The 22,847-nt window shown below is 38.7% G+C and overlaps 3 protein-coding genes across 4 annotated transcripts in view; all 3 read left to right on the forward strand.

Annotated features, from left to right (window-relative positions):
• Positions 1-13,241, forward strand: part of LOC307123008 (uncharacterized protein) — a gene marked incomplete at its 3' end in the record, with an annotated part of 84,428 nt that extends 71,187 nt beyond the window's left edge. The window contains exons 17-19 of the mRNA XM_079811379.1: positions 10,165-10,428; positions 12,039-12,652; positions 12,837-13,241. Of these exons, the coding sequence (XP_079667505.1) occupies positions 10,165-10,428; positions 12,039-12,652; positions 12,837-13,241 (1,283 nt within the window). The remainder of the gene's footprint in view (positions 1-10,164; positions 10,429-12,038; positions 12,653-12,836) is intronic.
• Positions 1-20,666, forward strand: part of LOC307125013 (E3 ubiquitin-protein ligase TRIM35-like) — a 302,217-nt gene extending 281,551 nt beyond the window's left edge. Inside the window, exon 7 of the mRNA XM_079814576.1 lies at positions 20,534-20,666. The gene's annotated coding sequence lies outside the window, so the exon portion shown is untranslated. The remainder of the gene's footprint in view (positions 1-20,533) is intronic.
• On the forward strand, positions 13,812-21,210 carry LOC307124851 (E3 ubiquitin/ISG15 ligase TRIM25-like). Of its 2 annotated transcripts, XM_079814309.1 has the most exons (8): positions 13,812-13,855; positions 14,748-14,780; positions 15,280-15,869; positions 15,960-16,055; positions 16,215-16,448; positions 16,526-16,676; positions 16,780-16,839; positions 17,054-18,457. In XM_079814309.1, the coding sequence occupies exons 1-8, from the start codon at positions 13,840-13,842 to the stop codon at positions 17,593-17,595; spliced, it is 1,722 nt and encodes a 573-aa protein (XP_079670435.1). In that variant the 5' UTR covers positions 13,812-13,839; the 3' UTR covers positions 17,596-18,457. The 2 variants fall into 2 exon arrangements, with proteins under 2 accessions (XP_079670435.1, XP_079670436.1); XM_079814310.1 differs by lacking the exon at positions 14,748-14,780 and having other exon boundaries at positions 17,054-21,210.
• Positions 21,211-22,847: the final 1,637 nt, after the last annotated feature.

The raw sequence follows: 22,847 nt of genomic DNA on the forward strand, positions 1-22,847 counted from the left end.
ATGCAGTTTTGTGCACAAGACTTTTAAAGTTCTTCATAACTGATTTCAACAACAACCAAACCAAAGGGCTGCTATAACCAATAATATGAAATCAATAATAGATCACCCACTTAGTCAAAGAGTAGACACTGGACGGAATGAATATGAGAACAATGATACCACCACCAACAATTAAATTAAATCACATTTTCTCTTGGCTTTTTCTTGCCATGTAACAAAAGTGCTTTGTAAACACACCGTTACAGCAGCCCTACAAGGAAAGTACAGGCATTTGTTTTCATTTGCTTGTATGAGTAAATGAACTGTGTACCTTTATGTGTAGAACAGGAATATCTGACATAATCTCTCATCGACCTTTAGCGCTTGGAAACGGTGAGAATTCATCCAGATCGATTGACGGATCATTTGTCTATCACTCAACTAGAGTAAACACACACACACCCCACCAAAACACAAAGGCAAGGCACTGTTTGTGGTGATTTTCTCCAGATACAGGTCAGTTCAATGCTCATTGTGTTTTTTAATATGACTGCGCCTTGCTCTTTATTCAGTAGGTCCTATCGTTTTGATTAATCGAACAATTCGGAAGTACACAGAAACGGGCTTTATTTACTAGAGTATATATAGAACTAGACTATATAGAATATATATAGAACTACAAATGTTTCATTTGATAAGATTTTCGTCCCCAAGGCTGCATTTCTGCTCAGACGCCACACGGCTGCGCTGTTCCTGTATTTAGGTCCTTTAATTTCTCTTTCCAGTGTTTTTTTTATTTGATTTCTTTTTTTAAGTTACCAGCCACTGCCAGCCTTTTTGATCATTTTCACAAAACTCTCAGGCTGCTAGAATATCTGGACAGGCTTAAAAAGCCTCTGATGGGGAAGCGTTGGAGACGTTGAAGCGTATAAATGTATGAAAGTATTGTAACAACAATTTTCATCATTGTCATCCCAAAATAATGCAATAATACGCCAAGGTCCTTCAGTCTTCCAGTTCAGATTAAGTGCCAAGTCCTTAAACACAGACACTGTTCTCGTAGCTTTTAAGTTTTTAGAAAACTCAATGGATTCAAAATACATTTTCATCTCAAGTTTAAATCTTAAATCTTAGAAAATGTACATTTATGAATACATTGGCTAACAGAAAATTACGATTTATAAAATAAACACATTTTTTCTTTTCACCTTCATGAAAACCAAAAGTTACATTTCGATATATGAATTCAAAATTAGGATTCACATATCATTTGATAAAATCACAGATATCACACCAAAATGTCTCTGTGTGAGAGCAATTCCAAAATAAATGTAAAGTAGATTCAGGTTTCTCTAGAAAGAACAGAGGGTATTCATGTCATTCTTAAGTCTTCTGAGAGAGCACTTTCTCTCATTTTGTTAGTTATCAGGTATTTTTGATGTCCAAATTTTCTTCCAGGGAATATCACTCACAAAACCATTCCAGTAAGAAATGACATATGGCACAGAAACAACTTCCTCCTGAAACAAGACTCGTTTTCTTATTGTTTTAGCGTTGGATATTATTATGGATAGGCATAACAACAGACATCTTAATGTCAAATTAGAACTTAAATGTGCATTCATGTTTAAACCTTTCATAAACACGTGAGTTATCATGCGTTTTAATTGATGAGCACGAGACATTATTGGTCATTTATTTATTTTAAAGATTAAAAACTCTGTAATGTTAGCAACAAAAGTGTAATTTATTCCTGTGATCAAAGCTGAATTTATCATCATTATTCCAGTCTTCGGTGTCACATGATCCTTCACTAATCATTCTAATATGCTCATTTGATGATCAAGAAACATTTATGACTACTATTAGTGTTAAAAACAGTTGTGGTGCTTCAGAATTTGATATAGGCCTATGTTATATACACTCACCTAAAGGATTATTAGGAACACCTGTTCAATTTCTCATTAATGCAATTATCTAATCAACCAATCACATGGCAGTTGCTTCAATGCATTTAGGGGTGTGGTCCTGGTCAAGACAATCTCCTGAACTCCAAACTGAATGTCAGAATGGGAAAGAAAGGTGATTTAAGCAATTTTGAGCGTGGCATGGTTGTTGGTGCCAGACGGGCCGGTCTGAGTATTTCACAATCTGCTCAGTTACTGGGATTTTCACGCACAACCATTTCTAGGGTTTACAAAGAATGGTGTGAAAAGGGAAAAACATCCAGTATGCGGCAGTCCTGTGGCCGAAAATGCCTTGTTGATGCTAGAGGTCAGAGGAGAATGGGCCGACTGATTCAAGCTGATAGAAGAGCAACTTTGACTGAAATAACCACTCGTTACAACCTGAGTTATGCAGCAAAGCATTTGTGAAGCCACAACACACACAACCTTGAGGCGGATGGGCTACAACAGCTGAAGACCCCACCGGGTACCACTCATCTCCACTACAAATAGGAAAAAGAGGCTACAATTTGCACAAGCTCACCAAAATTGGACAGTTTAAGACTGGAAAAATGTTGCCTGGTCTGATGAGTCTCGATTTCTGTTGAGACATTCAGATGGTAGAGTCAGAATTTGGTGTAAACAGAATGAGAACATGGATCCATCATGCCTTGTTACCACTGTGCAGGCTGGTGGTGGTGTAATGGTGTGGGGGATGTTTTCTTGGCACACTTTCGGCCCCTTAGTGCCAATTGGGCATTGTTTAAATGCCACGGCCTACCTGAGCATTGTTTCTGACCATGTAGCCATCAGAGTATGGGTACATGGTGGTCATAAAGGGATGGCCCTTTATGACCACCATGTCCCCATCCTCTGATGGCTACTTCCAGCAGGATAATGCACCATGTCACAAAGCTTGAATCATTTCAAACTGGTTTCTTGAACATGACAATGAGTTCACTGTACTAAAATGGCCCCCACAGTCAACAGATCTCAACCCAATAGAGCATCTTTGGGATGTGGTGGAACGGGAGCTTCGTGCCCTGGATGTGCATCCCACAAATCTCCATCAACTGCAAGATGCTCTCCTATCAATATAGGCCAACATTTCTAAAGAATGCTTTCAGCACCTTGTTGAATCAATGTCACGTAGAATTAAGGCAGTTCTGAAGGCGAAAGGGGGTCAAACACAGTATTAGTATGTGTTCCTAATAATCCTTTAGGTGAGTGTATTTCCAGCCTCGAGCTGAAGCAGCTTTCACACATACGTTTGTGTCTGTAGAGTTTGTGTTTGTGTCTGTAGAGTTTGTGTGTTTGTGTCTGTAGAGTTTGTGTTTGTGTGTTTGTGTCTTTAGAGTTTGTGTGTTTGTGTCTGTAGAGTTTGTGTTTTTGTCTGTAGAGTTTGTGTTTGTGTGTTTGTGTCTGTAGAGTTTGTGTGTTTGTGTCTGTAGAGTTTGTGTGTTTGTGTTTAGAGTTTGTGTTTGTGTCTGTAGAGTTTGTGTTTGTGTCTGTAGAGTTTGTGTTTGTGTGTTTGTGTCTGTAGAGTTTTTGTGTTTGTGTTTGTGTCTGTAGAGTTTGTGTTTGTGTCTGTAGAGTGTGTTTGTGTGTTTGTTTCTGTAGTAGGTATGGCTCGATACCACAATTTTGGCTTCGGTATGGTACCACAATCTAATACCGAAGTACCGATATTAAATCGATACCATACAGGGTCTGAATTTCGGCGCGGGTACTGCGCATAATTTTACTCACTCTCGCAGGTTTGAGGTTTATAAAGCGGGAAATTAACGCAAATGTTTATTATTAAATGAATCAACAAATATTATCAAATCAGTCATTTGGATGTCATTTGGTCAACTTTCTTGTGTAAAGTAATTTCAGCAATACACCCTTCTCTAGCTCTCAAAATGAGCAAATTGCTTCTGGCTTCAAAAAACATCACACATGCACTATAAAAGCAGTCTGTGCGCTCCGATTCAACACTTATGCTTTCGTTTCGGGACAGCTGACAGAAATCACTGCCCACGTCTTTTTAAATCTTGCAAATTTGAACATGCGAGCGATTTTATAGCATTCCGTAATACATGGGATGGGAGCTAAGAGAGAGTTTTCTTTGCGCTCATACCAACAACAAACAGACAAGCCTAAAGAGCGTTGCGCATTCCAAATTAAGTTGTTTTTCCTTAGTCAAATACACACAAACTTATTTCAAAAATGTCCATCTTCAGTGAGCAGTCACATAAACACAGTTGGTTATGTCTTACGCGAATATAGTGCAATAGTATGCGTGCAAATATTATGAAATCTAAATGTCATTGGTTGAAACAAACGCTGGAGAATTCATTATATTTAAACGATACAATCTTATGTATGTGAGTTGATCAGTGTTAAAATAAAATAAATGTCTAAATTACTTTGATTTATGCACTCACCTGTCAATCTCTTAATGTCTTGAACCAATCAGGATGGGCAAGTAGCCGATGCTCTGCAAGGTTTGATGGTTCTTCAGCAGTTTTATAAGTTTTATAATTTCACGTCTAATCCTCTCTTTATTAACTCCTTTTGTGCGTGTTGAGTGAGATTCAACTGCTGTATTCATTTTGTTCCTCTATGGCGCCACATTTGCTGGTTTCACGTCAGTTTGGGTAGCGCACTGCCACCTAGCGGTGAACTTCGGAACAGCAGCATATACTGCAATGAGCAAAATCTTGATATCGTACCGTTTGAAATAAAATACATACCGTTATTTTCCCAGAACCGGTATACCACGCATCCCTAGTCTGTAGAGTTTGTGTGTTTGTATCTGTAGAGTTTGTGTTTGTGTGTTTGTGTCTGTAGAGTTTGTGTTTGTGTCTGTAGAATTTGTGTTTGTGTGTTTGTGTCTGTATAGTTTGTGTTTGTGTCTATATAGTTTGTGTTTGTGTGTTTGTGTGTGTAGAGTTTGTCGTCTGTCTCTCTCTCTGGATCTACAGACGGCTTCACTGTCAGTTCTCGTCTGTCTTTGGATGATGTAGTGAGATCTGTCTCTCAACTCAGAGACAAACTGCAGCAGTTCTGCAAAAAGAAGTAAAGATGTCTTCCACAAGTACGTTTGGGATTAATTTATTCACAGAAATGAGTTCAGCACCATTTATGAAATGTATAAAAAGCTCTAGCATTTTTAGAGAATCATATTTTTGAGAATTGAACTTTTGTTTTCCGTAGTGAAATCCGTCCAGTTCATTCTGGCTCCTGAATACACTGAAAAAAATGATTTGTTGAATTTACTAAAAAAAATTATCGTAAGTGGTTGCACGCAATTGATTTTATCTCAATTTAAACAAACATATTAAGTTGAACTTAATCAATTTTATTTAGTTACCTTAATATAAAAACAATTAGTAATTCCAGCCCAATTTAATCATGTTACTTATACTTAACACATTTAGTTGAACTTCATAAATTTTATTTAGTTACCTTAGTATAAAAAAAATGATTCCACCCCTATTTAATCGTTACTTCTTACATTTTTTATTTTACTTTATTTTTATTGTTTATTCTACCAGCTCATCTACATAAATAAGCCATAAATGGCTTTCAAATGCACACAGAAAACACTTTAATTTTGTAAACGTATCTTTAATGATTGCAAATGTAGCAAACTTGTTTATTAACAGTCAGTTACAACAACAGTAATTAATAGTCAGTTACATCCTTTCTTGTTAAAACTGTATGGTAACAATTGGCCACACAAGTAACCAGACACAATTTATTAGAATGCAATTGCTAACAAATGGCTGACGTTTATAACATTGCCCATAATAACAGTCCATTTCTACAAACACACTTTTGATCTGCTGATTTGATCTGCTCAAGAATCATTACTCCATCAACAAAAATTCCAATATCGTCAGTCTCCAAGATAACTCCTTCTTCCTTTTTAATCACGCATGCCCATAGTGATGTTTGCCAGGTCTTTCAAGAAGTCATCTCTTTGACTGTCCTATATTCAAAAACAACAACAACAACAACAACAACAAACATTATTAGACATTGTTTGTGATTCATAACGGTTTGACAATCAAGGGTGATCGATAAGATTTTTTAATGTTTTTAAAGTGATAGTTCACCCAAAAATGAAAATTCTGTCATCATTTGCTCACCCTCAAGTTGTTTCAAACCTGTATGAGTTTCTTTGTTCTGCTGAACACAAAAGAAGATATTTTGATGAATGTTTGAAACCAAACAGAGAGAGAGCAACCATTCACTAGTAGGGGAAATAAATACTATGATAGTGAATGGTTACTCTCTCTCTGTTTGGTTACAAACATTCATCAAAATATCTTCTTTTGTGTTCAGCAGAACTCATACAGGTTTGAAACAACTTCAGGGTGAGCAAATGATGACAGAATTTTCATTTTTGGGTGAACTATCCCTTTAAAAGAAGTTTTGTCTGCTCACCAAGGCTGCATTTATTGAATTAAAACTACAATAAAAACAGTAATATTGTGAAATATTACAATTTAAAATAACTCTTTTCAATTTGAAAATATTTTAAAATGTAATTTATTCCTGTGATCAAAGCTGAATTTATCATCATTACTCCAGTCTTCAGTGTCACATGACCCTTCAGAAATCATTCTAATATGATGATTTGATGCTCAAAAAATACTTGATGTGTGCATCCTTGCTGAATATAAGTATTAATTTCTAATTAAAATAAAATTCTTACTGACCCCAAGCTTTTAAATGGTAGTGTATTGTTACAAAAGCTTTGCATTTTAGATAAATGCTGTTCTTTTGAACTTTCTATTCATCAAGGAATCCTGAAAAAAAAAAAAAAAGTTTTCAACATTGATAATTTTGAAAACAAATAAATTAAAACAATTATTTAGGATCATGTGACACTGAAGACTGGAGTAATGATAAAAATAAAAAAAATTCAACTTTGTAACATATTCAAGTGGAAAAGAGTTATTTCAATTTTAATAATATTTCACAATATTACAGTTTTTCCAGTACTTATAATTAAATAAATGCAGCCTTGGTGAGCAAACAAAACTTAAATTTTTAACCATTTATGAGCCACAAAAAGCCCTGATTTCCTAGATGAGCAACAACTTTTTTTGATAGTTGAATCACCAGTTTGTCCAGCACATTAAATTGCCCACTGTTCTTCAGAAAAATACCAACACTCACCATGTACTCCTTCACCAGGCATGCCTCATCCTCACCAAGGTAGATACATTGAGCTCTGAGGATAGCCTCTCTCTTTATAAGGACATCACTTGTCTGAAAAAAAATATCAAATTTGTAATATTTACAATCCATAAACAGTTGGCAGAAAAATGAATTACCTTAATTATAACCCATTTTTTTGAATATAAGACAAACCCCTTTTTTAGGACCAAATTGAAAATACTGTCACATTGCACATTTTTATTTTTATATTGTACGTTTGGTAAATACTGGTAAAAATAAAAAAAGACTTTAATACAATAAAAATAAAAATCACCTGTAGATTTCACAATGACTGATTTATTTTCTTTTTTATGTATAGTGACAGATTTTGGCATGACAAACAGGGGTTTGATCCACATTACCTATCTGAGAACATGAATGTTTTGTTTTTCGCTTAGGCCTATCACATAGCGCTGGAAAGACAGCAGTTTCTCCCTGAAGTTGGAGGGCAAGTGCTGGGCAATATTTGTTCTGCAGCGTAATGGTAATACTGGCATGAAGCGAGCGAAGTATTTTCTGTTCATTCCTATGAAAGTTGAACTTCACGCTCAACTTCAATAAGAATAAACTGAAAATGTTACCCCTGCTCTGTGCCAGTTGACACTAGGGGAGCTTCACTCTTGCGAACCTGAAGATGCTCAACTTCCATAGGAATTAACTAAATGCGCTCGCTCCGTGGCAGTAGACACGCACCATATTGTGCTTGTTTCCATATCCTCTCATACACACACCACTCGAACCTTCTATTAAATAATCTTTCATACATTTCGGAAAAGCTAGTATTACATGCATGGTTAAAACATTTGTTTAGTGTTTTTAGATATATTGTTTACTGTATTGAATGATGTTCCATAATGAAATACTACTTACTGTGCAAATTGTTGGAACAAAACTCTCGGACTGGACTGAAAATGTGAACCTGGAAACTCTGTCTGTTGTCACTCGCATGTGCAAGGAACACCTCAAATGAAAGCAAGCACACAATGATTATTATTGTTCATTCTGGATACATTTACCACACTATTAAAGCTAGCAAAAAGAAGGGATGTCTCTGTAATAAAGATTAAAAAAACATCCATAACCAAATATAAATTTTCTAGCGTTGAGCATATTATATAATGCTTCATAACCACTATTTTCTTAAATCAGTCAACAGATTGTTTACTATATTGAATGATGTTCCATAACGAAATACTACTTACTGTGCAAATTGTTGGAACAAAACTCTGGGATTGGACTAAAATGTGAACCTGGAAACTCCGTCTGTGCAAGGAACACCTCAAAGAAAAGCAAGCATACAATGATTATTATTGTTCATTCTGGATACATTTATCAGACTATTAAAGTTAGCAAAATGAATGGCTTCAGTGGTAAAGATATTTGCAGGATCATAGTAACCCCTTGTTAACGTGTAACACTAAAAAGGTTCAGAATTCCAACGCTATACTGTGAATGTGAATTTGAGCTATAGGAAATATGTGGAAATTCTCCTCATATTATAAAATATTACAGCGCAAACACACACACACACACACACACACACACACACACACACACAAACACAGTCGTTGACTGATATATTGGAGGCTTTTCACACAGAACGCGTTTTCCATTCCATTGTTTTTCTATGTAACTTACACAAACGCTACATTTACGTGTTTCACGTGTCACCACAGTGATTTTCAGCCACTGGAACCGCCAGGCGCTCGGCTAACTTTTATGTGTAACCACCAAAGACACATTAGAAGCCACTGCCGCTTCTAGCAGCACCGGCGGGGTTCACGTTAAAACTGTTCTCTGTGAGAACGGCTGATGACGACTGGAGCTCAAAAACGTTGAAGCAACTTTAAATAGGAGCTATCTTTATGAATAAACGGTATATTTTACGTTTATAAAGCAACATTCTTGCCAAAAAATATCTTAAAAGTACATTACATGACATAAATCGGTAGTATTTGTATATAAGGCTGCCGGCGCGCGAGGTAACTTATGTGATCGATGGCCGCTGTGGAATTTGTCCAATATGCGTTCTGAACCTTTTATATTCTTTAACGTTATAGTCAACAAACTATTTATTTTGATAAACAGTAATGTATAATATGAAATATTACTTACCGTGCGAATCCATCGAATGATGAAACTCGATTCAACTCTCACTGCGTGAAACCTATGCGTGAAACTGACTGCAAAGGTGCCAAAGAAACAGTGTTCACGCGCATGCGCAGAGAACCAACCTTTTTTTACATTTACATTTATGCATTTGGCAGACGCTTTGATCCAAAGTGGACTGAGTTACAGTGGCCTTATTACAGGGACAATCCCCCTGGAGCAACATGGAGAAAAGTGCCTTGTTCAAGGACACACTGGTGGTGACTGCTGGGATCGAACCAGCAACCTTCTGCATAGCAGTTCCATGGTTTTAAGCCACTGGACCAACTTTTATACTGTATTTAATTAATTTACTTAGCTTGGTTCAAAACACATGTAATTCAATGAATTTTTTTTATTAAATTCAAAAACTAAATTTAAATGATTTAAGCAAGCTACATTTTATTAAGCTTAATTTAATAAGGGCAATAATCATTTTTTTCAGTGTATCAGACCAGAGAGGAGTTTCTACAATGTGAGTTACTGTGAAAACACACCCAAGTCTAAAATCCAGTCTAGTGGGAGAGTTTTATGCTAAATTAACTGTATAATATGTTTGCATGATGTGGAATAACATGAAAATATCAGATGAATTAATTACAAAAATACTTGTCTGGGCTTAAATTACATGCTATGGGTTGAAATGAACTGAGTTTTCTTTGGCTAAGTTTACATGCGCTCTCATAATTTGCTTATAATCGCACTGATGGCTCAATCGGACTGAAACGTTTCTGAACACGGAGACCGACACACTGCGCATATGTTGACATTTTGTTCATGTGCACTAATGTGTGAATCAAGTTCAGGTTTCATATAAACAGAACTGGATTGGATTCATTCAGATAATAAACAATTGTGCATTTCTCTTCATTAGACTTCCACCAGTTGACTCTGGATCCAAACTCAGTGAATCATTGGCTCCGTCTGTCTGAGGGAAACACAGCGGTCACATTCGCTGACACAGATCAGCCGTATTCTGATCATCCAGACAGATTTGATTGTTGGACCGAGGCGCTGTGTGTGGAGAGTGTGACTGGACGCTGTTACTGGGAGGTGGAGTGGGCTGGAGATGGGACATTAGGAGTGGATCTATCAGTGACGTATAAGAGCATCAGCAGGAAGGAAGAAGGTCCTCCGAGTGCAGTTTTTTTAGTACTTATGTGAATTTATATGTTTGAAACCTAAAATAAACAGTATGTGGTTGAAAACACTGAAAAGTTGTGATATATGACAGCTCTGAGCGCGCCTGTCTCTGGCTAAATTCAACATTTGAGTTTAGCAGTTGATCATGTGATGCACTTGATCATACACTCCAGGGACCAGCCTAGACTGATTACACATGTGTGATCGTATGTGCGAAAGGCTTAAAAACAATAAATTTTCTGACACAAATTTTTGAAATGTAGGCTTAAATCAAACACATTTTAATTCAGATTCTATATATATATATATATATATATATATATATATATATATATATATATATATATATATATATATATATATATATATATATATAAACGACGGAAAACAAAAACAACGTACAAAACCCCCCCCAGCTGCCTGTAAGCTGGGGGGGAAAGGGGGAGGGGGGCGGCCGCCCCCCCAGCCCCCCATGTTCCAACGTCTATGCACACTGTACAGAGAGAGCGGATAAATTAGAAAGAAAGAAAATGAGTGCGGGAGATAATGCGGCCGGTGGCAGTGCAGAATCTGACTTGGTGCCAAAACATAAATCATCTTCCATAATTTGGAAGTATTTTGGATTCAGAAAAGACGATGTAAACCAGAGTGACCTGTTGTGCAGGTCGTGCTTAGCAAAAATTGCGACTAAGCAAGGTAGCACAACAAACATGTTTCACCTCCTGAAACAACACCATCGCGTGCTGCATGATGAGTGCATGACAATGAGAGAAACACCGGGGACTTCTCAGTCATCCCAAAATAAACCAAAGCAAAGTTTGATTGCTGATGGATTCAGTAGCGTTTCGCCGTACGAGTCGACGTCCACCAGACATAAAGAAATTACAAACGCTATAACATACCTCATTGCAAAAGACACGGTACCTGTGTACACTGTCTCAAAAGAAGGCTTTAAAAAAATGGTTTGGACGCTGGACAAGTGTTATAAAATACCATCCCGAACACATTTGAATCAAGTGGCCATTCCAAAACTTTATAATGAGTGTAAAATGAATAAATGCTCCACGAAATCGATCATTTCGCCACCACCACGGACCTGTGGTCGAGCCGGACAACCGAACCATACATAAGTTTAACGGTCCATTTTATTACAACAAACTTCGAACTCAAGACCCGCTGTCTGCAGACATCATTCTTCCCCGGGGAGGATACCGGGGATTATATAGCGGAGGAGATGAGAGGTGCGTTAGCAGACTGGAACTTGAAGGAGGACCAACAAGTTTGCGTGACGACTGATAATGCATCGAACATGATAAAGGCTTTGGAGGTGAATGGCTGGACGCGCCTTCAGTGCTTCGGACACAGGCTACACCTGGCAATAGGTACATTTTGCTATGTTTATTTTTAATAACTTTGAGACAGAGAGAGGGAGATAGGTGTGTGTGTGTGTGTGTGTGTGTGTGTGAGAGAGAGAGAGAGAGAGAGAGAGAGAGAGAGAGAGAGAGAGAGAGAGAGAGAGAGAGAGAAAACAATCTGCATTATTATGTGGTTATTTAGCTGTTGTAAAATAATCATGAATTATTTTTGTACATCTATTTTTCCAAGAAAACACAGTGAAAGGTGACAGCCAGATCAGCCGTGCAACAGGTGTCTGCAAAAAGTTGGTGTGCCACTTCTCACACAGCTGGAAAAAGATAGTGGCACTTGAGCAAGCCCAGAAGCGCCTCAACCTTCCAGTCCATGGACTCATCACTGAGTGCCAAACTAGATGGGGGTCTAGGGTGCTCATGATTAACAGGATTCTGGAGCAGCAGAAAGCACTCCATGAGGTCCTCTCAGAGGACAGAAACACCCAGCACCTAATTCTTGGATATCAAGATCTGGATGTGCTGGAGTCAGTCAGCAAGGCACTGGGACCACTGCTGGAATTCACGGATGCTCTGTCAGGGGAGGATTATGTTAGTGTTTCACACATCAAACCAGTACTCAGCCTGTTTAACACAACCATCTTGGCACCAGAGGAGGGTGATACGGACATGTCCTTAAAAAAGAAAATTTTGGAGTACTTGAACAGCAAGTATGAAGAGAGAGTTACACAAGAGCTCCTGGATGTGGCATCCTTCTTAGATCCAAGATACAAGACACAATACATCAGTGTCAACGACGTCCCCATCATCAAAGCTAGACTGGTGTCAGAGATGAAGATGATGGAACACAAGGTAAAAATAATGGTTAGAATGGAGTAAATGAGAAGAGTTCCTTCCATTTAAATGCATTATCTTACATTTTAGTAAATATTTAAGTTTAAATTTAGCTGAATTGTGTTGTTCATACAGTAATGATCATAAATAAAACTAATTAAAATCTTTTTTCTTGTTTTATTTTGTTTTTACTATTTTCTAGCATTCTGTTGAGTGCAGAGAGACCAGAGTGGAAGAAGTTTTACCCCCACCCACCAAAAAGGCTAAAAAGTCATTGGGAAGATTCTTCAAAAGATCCACCGCAAGTGCAACAGTACCTATTGATCCCACTGCTGCCATAGAAGCTGAGCTGAGTGCCTACATGCAGTCCCCCACAATTGACAATGACGAGGACCCCCTTCTGTGGTGGAGATTAACTCACAAAGTCAACTTTCCCTGGGTCAGCAACATGGCAAGAAAATACTTGTGCATGCAGGCCACCAGCTCTCCCTCAGAGAGAATTTTTAGTGCATCAGGCAACATTGTGAGTTGTCAGAGGTCCTGTCTGAAGCCAGACATGGTTAACAAGCTAGTGTTCCTGGCAAAGAATCTGTTGTGCTGCCTGTAACTACCTCTGTTCTGTTAGTAGCAAATGCATTTACTTTCCAAATTTTTTTGTATTATGATCTTATTATTTTTCTGAGAAATGCTTGGTTTTCACCGAACACGTAGTCATATCGTATTGTATCGATATCGAGATATCTGGCATGAAAATCGAGATATGAAATTTTGTCCATATCGTTCAGCCCTAATATATATATATATATATATATATATATATATATATATATATATATATATATATATATATATATATATATATATATATATATATATATATATATATTATATATATATATATATATATAAACATACAGTGTATATTACTTTATTTATTTGTTTATAATAAATAATTTTGAATTATACTTTTAAATCACCAGAAGCCATTTGCCTATGTAGTTATTGCCTAAAGAAATTCCTATAATATTGTCTTTTAATATAATACATAATATTTTTATACAAAGTAACGTGTAAAGTAAGCGGAAATAAACAGTAATAGACCTAAAACATTATTTTAACTAGATGGATCTGGCCATGTTTTAAAACTCGCTTCATCGTGACGACACCTTTTACTTTCGGTTTCGTGTCGAGGCGTCGAGCATAAAATGGCGCACCGTGAAGGTAAGGTTTGATTTAACAACACGTATATTAACAAAGTATGTACATTAGCATACTAACAACGAAAAGATACAGAGCATCAGTCAAATACACTACTAGGCAATGACATTTCAGTGTAAAAAGACATTTCGGCTGTACTTGATTATGATTTGCGTATCGAGGAAGCAAAACACGAGTCACAGGATTTTAATTCGTTTAAAACGGGCAGATATTCAGTTGGTAAAATTATAACTATATAAAGACTATATACATATAACAGAAAGGTATAATAATAATATTGAGTCTCAGTCTTTGTTGGACACAAAAATAAAGCACTGATCTACTGAGTCTCTGAAAAAAATAATAAATAAAAATCTAATAAAATAAGTGTGTGACTCATTACCAGATTAAGAACATAGTTCAGGAATGTGTTGTTCTTGGTGAATGACGTTCACTGTGATGTTTGAGTATATAATCTGACAAGTAGCAGCAAAGCGTTGTTGTTTTATTTATTTGTATTTATTTATGTGATATTAATATATTTTTACCCAGTTTTTACGATAGTGCACTCGCAGAAAACTGTCACTGGGGCGGAAACTTTTCAAAATAAACACCTAAAGGCTGCAGATTGGTAGCCCTACCTTAAAAGTACAAAGGTGTACATTTTGAAAAAGTACCGGCCCAGTGACAGGTTTATTTTTTCTGAGAGTGTGTGTGAAATGAAGATTGTGGATAATGAGTAGTACACTAAAGCAGAAGTGAAGAAATAAGTGGGTGAAGGAGATAAATGAAGTGCCTTTATGAATTAAATAATTTGTAGATTAGATCTCTTCATTCTGAATCATAAAGGCATGTAGTGCATAATAATGTTCAGCAGATTCACTTACAGTTTGTGTTTTCCTCGTGTGTTTTAAAGTGAGCAGAAGTTCAGATGATGATCGGCCACACAGTAAGTCAGATTGACAGAAAAGTATGATTTAAAGTATAGATTTATAGATTTGATAAACTGTAGCTGTTCATTATTCAACTGGAAGTTAATTTCTGTCACGGCTATGGTTATTTCTGTTCAGAGACTCTTATATTGACATTTTTCTGTTCCTTTTATTGCTGAGTTTTATTTTCGCGTGTTTAAAGCACATTCAATTATTTTAAAATGTGTATTGAGTCAATATATTGGACATCAGTGAGTCTCTCTTACTCTCATCATGGTCCAGATCATGTGCGTAACATGATTTACATTAGTGTGTGGTGCTAGTACTGTTAAAGCAAAATCAGTATTGAAAGAGTTTAATCATATTTTTAGACAGTATAAATTTTTATATTTTAGACAACTTTGTCATCTAAACGATGTAGTCAGTGTAGGATGATTTATAAACCCTTCAGTTAGAAGAAGGAACTTGACTGTCAAACTGCAGTGTGCATCATCTCTCTGTCTGTGTGTTTAAAAGGAGAAATGGCAGAAGCCAGTATCTCATGGGCTGAGGATCAGTTCACCTGTCCAGTGTGTCTGGATCTCCTGAAGGATCCAGTGACGATTCCCTGTGGACACAGTTACTGTATGAGCTGCATCTCAGACTGCTGGGATCAGGAGGATCAGAAGGGAATCTACAGCTGCCCTCAGTGCAGAAAAACCTTCACACCAAGACCAGCCTTAGGTAAGAATGTGGTGTTTGCTGAGATGGTGGAGAAACTGAAGAAGACGAGACTCCAATCTGCTCCTGTTCCTCACACTGGATCTGGAGATGTGCTGTGCGACTCCTGCTCTGGGAGAAAACAGAAAGCAGTGAAGTCGTGTCTGGAGTGCCGAAGCTCTTACTGTCAAAATCACCTTGAACAGCACGAGAGTCTCTTCAGAGGTAACAGACACAATCTGATGGACGCCACTGGACGACTGCAGGAGATGATCTGCTCTCGACATGGTAAACTGCTAGAGATTTACTGCCGTACTGACCAGCGGTGCATCTGTGTGCTGTGTTTGGTGGATGAACACAAACATCATGACACTGTATCAATTGTAGCAGCGAGGACAGAGAAACAGGTACTGCTTCATACTAGATCTCATGAGTGATCCAACCACAAACATTTGAATGATAGTGTAGATTTAATCATATATTGCTGATTCCTGCAGAGTCATTTTGAGCAAACACAGAGAAACATCCAGAAGAGAATCCAGCAGAGAGAGAAAGATCTGCAGGAGCTGAGAGAGGCTGTGGCGTCTCATAAGGTGAGTTTGGAGAAGAAGAGAAGTTTGAGTCTCAGTTTGGACTTTCCTCCAGCGCTGGAGCTCTTCTAGTCCCACTGAAGCCTGTGTGTGTGTGTGTGTGTGTGTGTGTGTGTGTGTGTGTGTGTGTGTGTGTGTGTGTGTGTGTGTGTGTGTGTGTAGCGCTCTGCACAGACCGCAGTGCAGGACAGTGAGAGGATCTTCACTGAGCTCATCCGCTCCATTGAGAGACGTCGCTCTGAGGTGACGCAGCTGATCAGAGATCAGGAACGAGCTGCAGTGAGTCGAGCTGAAGAACGACTGGAGCGACTGGAGCAGGAGATTGATGATCTGAGGAGGAGAGACGCTGAGCTGAAGCAGCTTTCACACACACACGATCATGTTATTTTCATCCAGGTAACAGAGATCTTCTCAAACACTGAGGACTTTAACAAGCTTCTGGAATCACAGCGAGTTTGTGTTTGTGTCTGTAGAGTTTGTCGTCTGTCTCTCTCTCTGGATCTACAGACGGCTTCACTGTCAGTTCTCGTCTGTCTTTTGATGATGTAGTGAAATCTGTCTCTCAACTCAGAGACAAACTGCAGCAGTTCTGCAGCGAGGAGACAGAAAAGATATCTGGAACAGGTACTTTACTAGGGATTTGGTTATTCTCATTTATCAAAGATAAATAGGTTTGAATTCCTTTTGACATGAGAATTAAACTGCTGATGTGTTTTGGTGTCCGTAGTGAAAGCCGTCCAGGTCATTCTGGCTCATGAATATCCGACCAGAGAGAAGTTTCTACAATGTGAGTTACTATGAAAACACACAAGTCTGAAATCCAGTCTAGCGGGAGAGTTTGACTGTTTTACTGTTTAAAATATAATGTGTTTCCAGATGAAACTGTTTCTTTTTGTATTTTGTATACATAGGCTGCAACAAACGAAATAATTAGAAACAAACTTCATTATGGATTATTTGCAAGTGGCATTGACTTTAGGTTTTACATTTCTCTTCATCAGATTTCCGTCTGCTGACTCTGGATCCAAACTCAGTGAATAATCGGCTCCGTCTGTCTGAGGGAAACACAGCGGTCACTTTCGCTGACACAAATCAGCGTTATCCTGATCATCCAGACAGATTTGATTGTTGGTTTGAGGTGTTATGTGTGGAGAGTGTGAATGGACGCTGTTACTGGGAGGTGGAGTGGAGTGGAGATGGGAGATTAGGAGTAGATATAGGAGTGACATATAAGAGCATCAGCAGGAAGGGAAATGGTCCTGAGAGTGCGGCTGGACGTAACAATCATTCCTGGACTGTGTTCTGCTCTCCAAACTATTGCTCATCCTGGCACAATAACATCGAGACCGTCCTTCCTGTGGTCAATATCTCCAGTAGAATAGGAGTGTATGTGGATCACAGCGCAGGGATTTTGTCCTTCTACAGCATCTCAAACACAATGAGCCTCATCCACAGAGTCCAGACCACATTCACTCAGCCGCTCTACGCTGTGTTTGGATTTGATAGACAGACAGCAGTGAAACTGTGTCGACTTACCAATTAAATTATATAGAGATTCTACTTATTATAGCCCTAACCCTAACCATTTTCATAATCACAGATGTATTACGAGTAAAACTTCTCCTCAGATGAGTGTAAAGTATACAAGTTAGACAAGAATGTATAAAAATGTGTGAAATTTAGTCATGTTGTTGAAATTTTATGTAACTTGTTTGACAGTCAAAAGTAGCTTTCAAATCTCCCACTGATATATTTTTTTATTAAATACAATAGCAAGAAGTTGAACCAAATATTTGGATTTCTGCCTTGATAATTGTAGACAAACACAGTATGACTAAACCAATACCGCACAAATAATTGTACTTTTCACATTTTCATGGAATATACAGTGAGTAATCATTCCCAGTGCATGGTGGAGAAAGTAAGTGAACTAAAGCTGAATATTTTCAATGGGTTCACAGACTTATTGTTGCTTATCAAAAGTGTTCACTTCTCCTGCATGCTTATAATAAACACACTTCACACTGTAATTGCTCTTTTGCTAACTCTGTTGTTTAAAATTGTACTTGACTGGCCCAGTTCAATGGGGGCAAACAGATTTGGCAAACACTCAGTGCGTATTTGTGTCTGCACCCAGGAGAGCTTTGAAGGTCTTTTACGCTATTTACGTTTGTTTAGTGTTGAGCAATGTGTCCAATCACAGACATGTTTGTTGATCTCTTGAATGCAATGGCCAATCAGAGTTGTTAACCCCTCACCGCACGCCACACATTTTGACATAAAAAGACATACCCAAAATAAAAAGGTTGTTGCTCATAAGTCACATAACCAACATATTAGTCCAAGTCCAAGTCCGTTTTGTGTCTGTTCATGTTAATCATTAAACTGCACTTGGGTTCATCTTTAAGCTTGCCTCCAGTGGATTCCCTCCGTTACAGCTTCTTAAGACCTCAATGTATCGTCAGGAGCCGCGGGTATAATTTAGTTTTGTCTGCATATGTAAAGCCGCGTTTCCACCGCAGGAACTTTCCCCAGGAACTAGGAACTTTGGGGTGGTACTCGGTGTGTTTTGACCGCAGGAACCAGGGTCTAAATGAAGTTCCGGGTAAATATTTCCCCCTCCGAACGGCCCTGCTCCAGAGGTAGTACTTTTTTAAAGTTCGGGAACTTTCGGGGGTGGGACTTGGGCACTGAACATGCTGATTGGTTGAGCTCATGCAGCATTTGATTTCAACCAGCAAAGTATTTTGCTATGATCGTTCTGCGTTCAGCAAATATCAGTCTTGCTCTTTCTGTCCAATGGCACGCGTTCGTCTCAGCCATCTCACGGTCAATGTCCGTATAGCTGATAATAACTTTGTCTTATTTTAAATCTAGCTTTACGAGCTTTCAGAATACGTATCAGTGCTTGTCTCTTTTCCGCAGTTTTGTTAATGACCTCTTAAGTAAACCAATACATAACCAGCAAAAGCAGCGCTGCTTGAATCTCCTCCATACTTGTTATTGTTGCTGACATGTATCGCACAAAAATGATTACACTCCGTCGCTGACTGGGAGGAGCAGTCGCGCCGCGCGCAGTCCTACATCACCGGACTAATTTGCCTAATCTTCACGGTACTTTAGGCCGCAGTGGAAACGCAGACAGCAGCAGGTCTTCTAAAAGTTCCTGGTACAAATTTTTCCGGGTAATTTCGGTGGAAACGGGGCTTAAGTGACGGCACCCATTGACTTCCATTAAATGAATCACAGAGGACCATGTTTCAGCTAAAATATCCTCTTTACTGTTTTACTAAAGAAAGAAAGTCACCTACCTCTTGGATGGCCTGAGGGTGAGAGAATTAACAGCAAATTGTCATTTTTGGGTGAATCATTCCTTTAAGGATTCTTATGATTCTCTATGAATTTATTTTTGGCTTAATTCCTGCTAATATGCTGACCATGTTGAAATGTCCTGTTTATGTTCTAGGAAGGTCAAAATGTACTGGCCCAAGGGGGGTGGGATCCAGACAGAGACAGGAGCACATGGCCCAAAATAACAAAACAACACATGTGCTACACGGGACAGGACAGACATGTGACAATTATACATTAGTCAATTGCCATTCTTACCATGCTAAGACAGAAACAGCAGCACTGAAAATCAAATAGAAATGAATTGAAACACTGAAGTGAGCAGTTGAAATCATGCCAGTTGAACCTAATTCATTACTTACAAATGATCCAGCTTAGCTTTTGCACCAGCATGCTGAAGGTGTGAACCAAAGGGAAACTGAAATTCACCAAAGGAGGCACACGTGTGCATGGTTTTTATAACAAACACAGACTCATCATCATCTGTTTACTGAAGATAGCCAATGCGGAAATGGGAGCTTAGAACCTCAGAAATGTCCAAACAAGCAAGATTCTATTAAAAAAAACAACAACTTATTTTTCTGCTAATGACTGTGTGGATTTGAGGCAATATTAAAGTGCTGAATTCAATCACAACACCAGTATATATAAAAACCTTGATCTCAAGCTTTATGAATCCAGATAAAAATAACTGCATGAGGAAATGGTGACAAATAGGCTAATCATCTTTTGTTGATTGTTAACATGGCTGATTGCAGCTATTTCTTTTTACTGCTTTGCACCCCATTTTACTGCTTTATTTTGATCATATGTTCCGTCACCTTCATTACCCAATTGAGAGTCCTGAAATTTTCAGGAAAAGTTGTTCCTGTTGTGGGACCACAAATAACATTTGGGTGCTGACCCCCTGTGCTGAAGCTGCTATCTATACAGGCTTTCTGAATTGACAAATCTGCAGCCGGTCATTCACATCTGGCATAAGGTCACAACTTAACATGGTAACACCGTAACACCAGCAACAACAAAATAGGACAATCTCACACACTGAAAATCACAGAAACTCTAAGTAGCAGTTTTAGTCAGTTTGTTTTCATATGTTAAGTCATCTGACTGTACTGGGTGTAACGGAGGCCAGCTAGTAGTCACTGTGCAAGTAAACCTCACTCCTCTGATCTAAAGAGACACTCTAGCGACTGACGCTAGATGTTGCAGCCTTTAGCCTCCTTGTTAGAGCGTCCGACTCTCATGCCGGCGGACCCGGGTTCGAGTCCCGCTTGAAGCGGGTGATTACATTGGTGCCGTGACCCGGATGGGAGTGAAGTTTAGGGGGTGAGTGTAACGGAGGCCAGCTAGTAGTCACTGTGCGAGTAAAGCTCACTCCTCTGATCTCAAGAGACGGTCTAGCGACTGACGCTAGACGTTGCAGCCTTTATCCTCCTTGTTAGAGCGTCCCACTCTCATGCCGGTGGACCTGAGTTCGAGTCCTGCTTGGAGCGGGCGGTTCGAACTGGAGGGGTTACATGGGCATAAGAAATGTATGAATCATACACTTCTAATGCCTCTTTGGCACAGACATTGTAAAACTCCAGCTGCAACAGTGAGAATACAGAACTGGCGGACTCTGTGCTTCTCACTCAGGGCTGTGTCTATACTAATAGGGCAGGATTGTCACCGGCTATGGGTGGGGCACGTGAGGCAAAGTGCAGTTTAAACATTTATTATAAGGATAACTAATGAATGCACAAACTCACGTGTCTCATTCAACAAAAGGCAGATGGTAAAAATGAAAACTCAAACTACTGAAATCAAAATATACTTAGAAAAAAATTGATTAACAACATCAAACACAGCTGGTTTTCAGCGGCTGTCTGGGAATGCGTGTTCATCGCCGCATTCTTCATTCCGTTTCACTCTTGTCTGATATACTCTTGTTGTGGCAAATAAAATTATATCACTGAATAAGAGAGAAACATTTCCAACTGTCTTTAAATATGGTTTAATTCCTTGCAAGAAAAGGCCAGCAGTCATACAGAGTGGCTGCAGGGTGTGACATTTATATTTATAGCCTCATCTCTCAGAGTGTTATCTCTCTAGGCATTCTTAGACCTGTTTATCACACTCTCTTTGAGTGAATGTTCCTGTCACATACCAACACCCTTTCATTCTTATTGTAGTGGGATAAACAGCGCCTTGTGTTTAATTAAACGTGTACGTGTGGTCCAATCATATGCCGTGTCTCGGATATATAAACGGGTGCTTTAAGGCACCGTGTGTGTGTCAGAGCACCGTTTTGTGCATCACTGCCCGTGGACCGCCCTTTCCGATTGCTCTTGCTTTCCGCTTCAGCGCCAGTTTTGAGAATCGTTTGTGGATGTTCCCTTGTCTGGCTCAACGTTCCCCCGCTGTATTCCCGTGCCTTATTGGCCTATTTCTGTTTGCATGCTTGCAACTGTAGCAACATGAAGGAGGAATAGTTGGGAACCACCGTGTTCAGTGCAGCCTGTGGGGGAACATTCTTTGATGCTGCTGCTTTGTCTCTGCTGTTTCGTCCGGTAACTGAGTCTCTCCAACGCCAGCTGCTTTGTCTCTGCTGTTTCTTCCGGTAACTGAGTACACTCCAACGCGAGCTGCTTTGTTTCGTTGGTTCGTCCGGTAACTGAAATTACACTTCAACCAAACTACTTTGTCTGCACTGGCTTCTCCGGTGACTTTACATTTCTCCCTAGCGCGAGCTCGCTTGGTCTGCTGTGCGGAGCCTGCTCTTCAGCATGAGTTTGCTTGGGTTACGTCCATGAATAAATCTGCTCTTTCGCATATCTGGATCTGTTGTTTTCTTATTTTTGTTTTCCAATCTGTATTGGTGTTGTATTGGTTTCTTTTCTAGTTTGTATGTTTATGTGAGAGTGCTGTAAATATCCACCTTCAATTCTGGTATTCTGAGTTTAAACTTCATTGAAGGCATTTTCTTTTCTTTTGTGTTATTGTTCCGTTGCGCCTTTTCAGTATTAATTGTATTATTTGTTAAACTGTTTGGATTAAGTTTGTTCTTTTTGTTGCAGGAGCTGAGGCTTCAGGGCAGTCCGCTAGTAGGCCCTTGTGTGCGGTGGTGGGATTCTGTCACAGAGTGCAGTGTGTTTTGGTGTTTGACCTGACGTGTGTGTGTGTGTGTGTGGTGTGAGACCTGTGCACAAGGTGGTCAGGTTTTGATATAAGACTTTGGTGCTCACTAAACTAGCTTACCTGCCCTTCGTAAGCCTCAGTCTCCTTGCCCCTTAGATTTTAATATCTTTTTGACTGAGTATTGTAATAAGAATGTATAAAAATGTGTGAAATTTAGTCACAGTTAGGGTTGTTTAAATTGTATGTAACTTGTTTGACAGTCAAAAGTAGCTTTCAAATCTCTCAATCAAATATTTTTTTGCTAAATACAGTGGCAAGAAATCT

Source organism: Gobio gobio (genome assembly GCF_949357685.1).
Source record: "Gobio gobio genome assembly, chromosome: 1".
In the NCBI taxonomy this organism is placed as follows: domain Eukaryota; kingdom Metazoa; phylum Chordata; class Actinopteri; order Cypriniformes; family Gobionidae; genus Gobio; species Gobio gobio.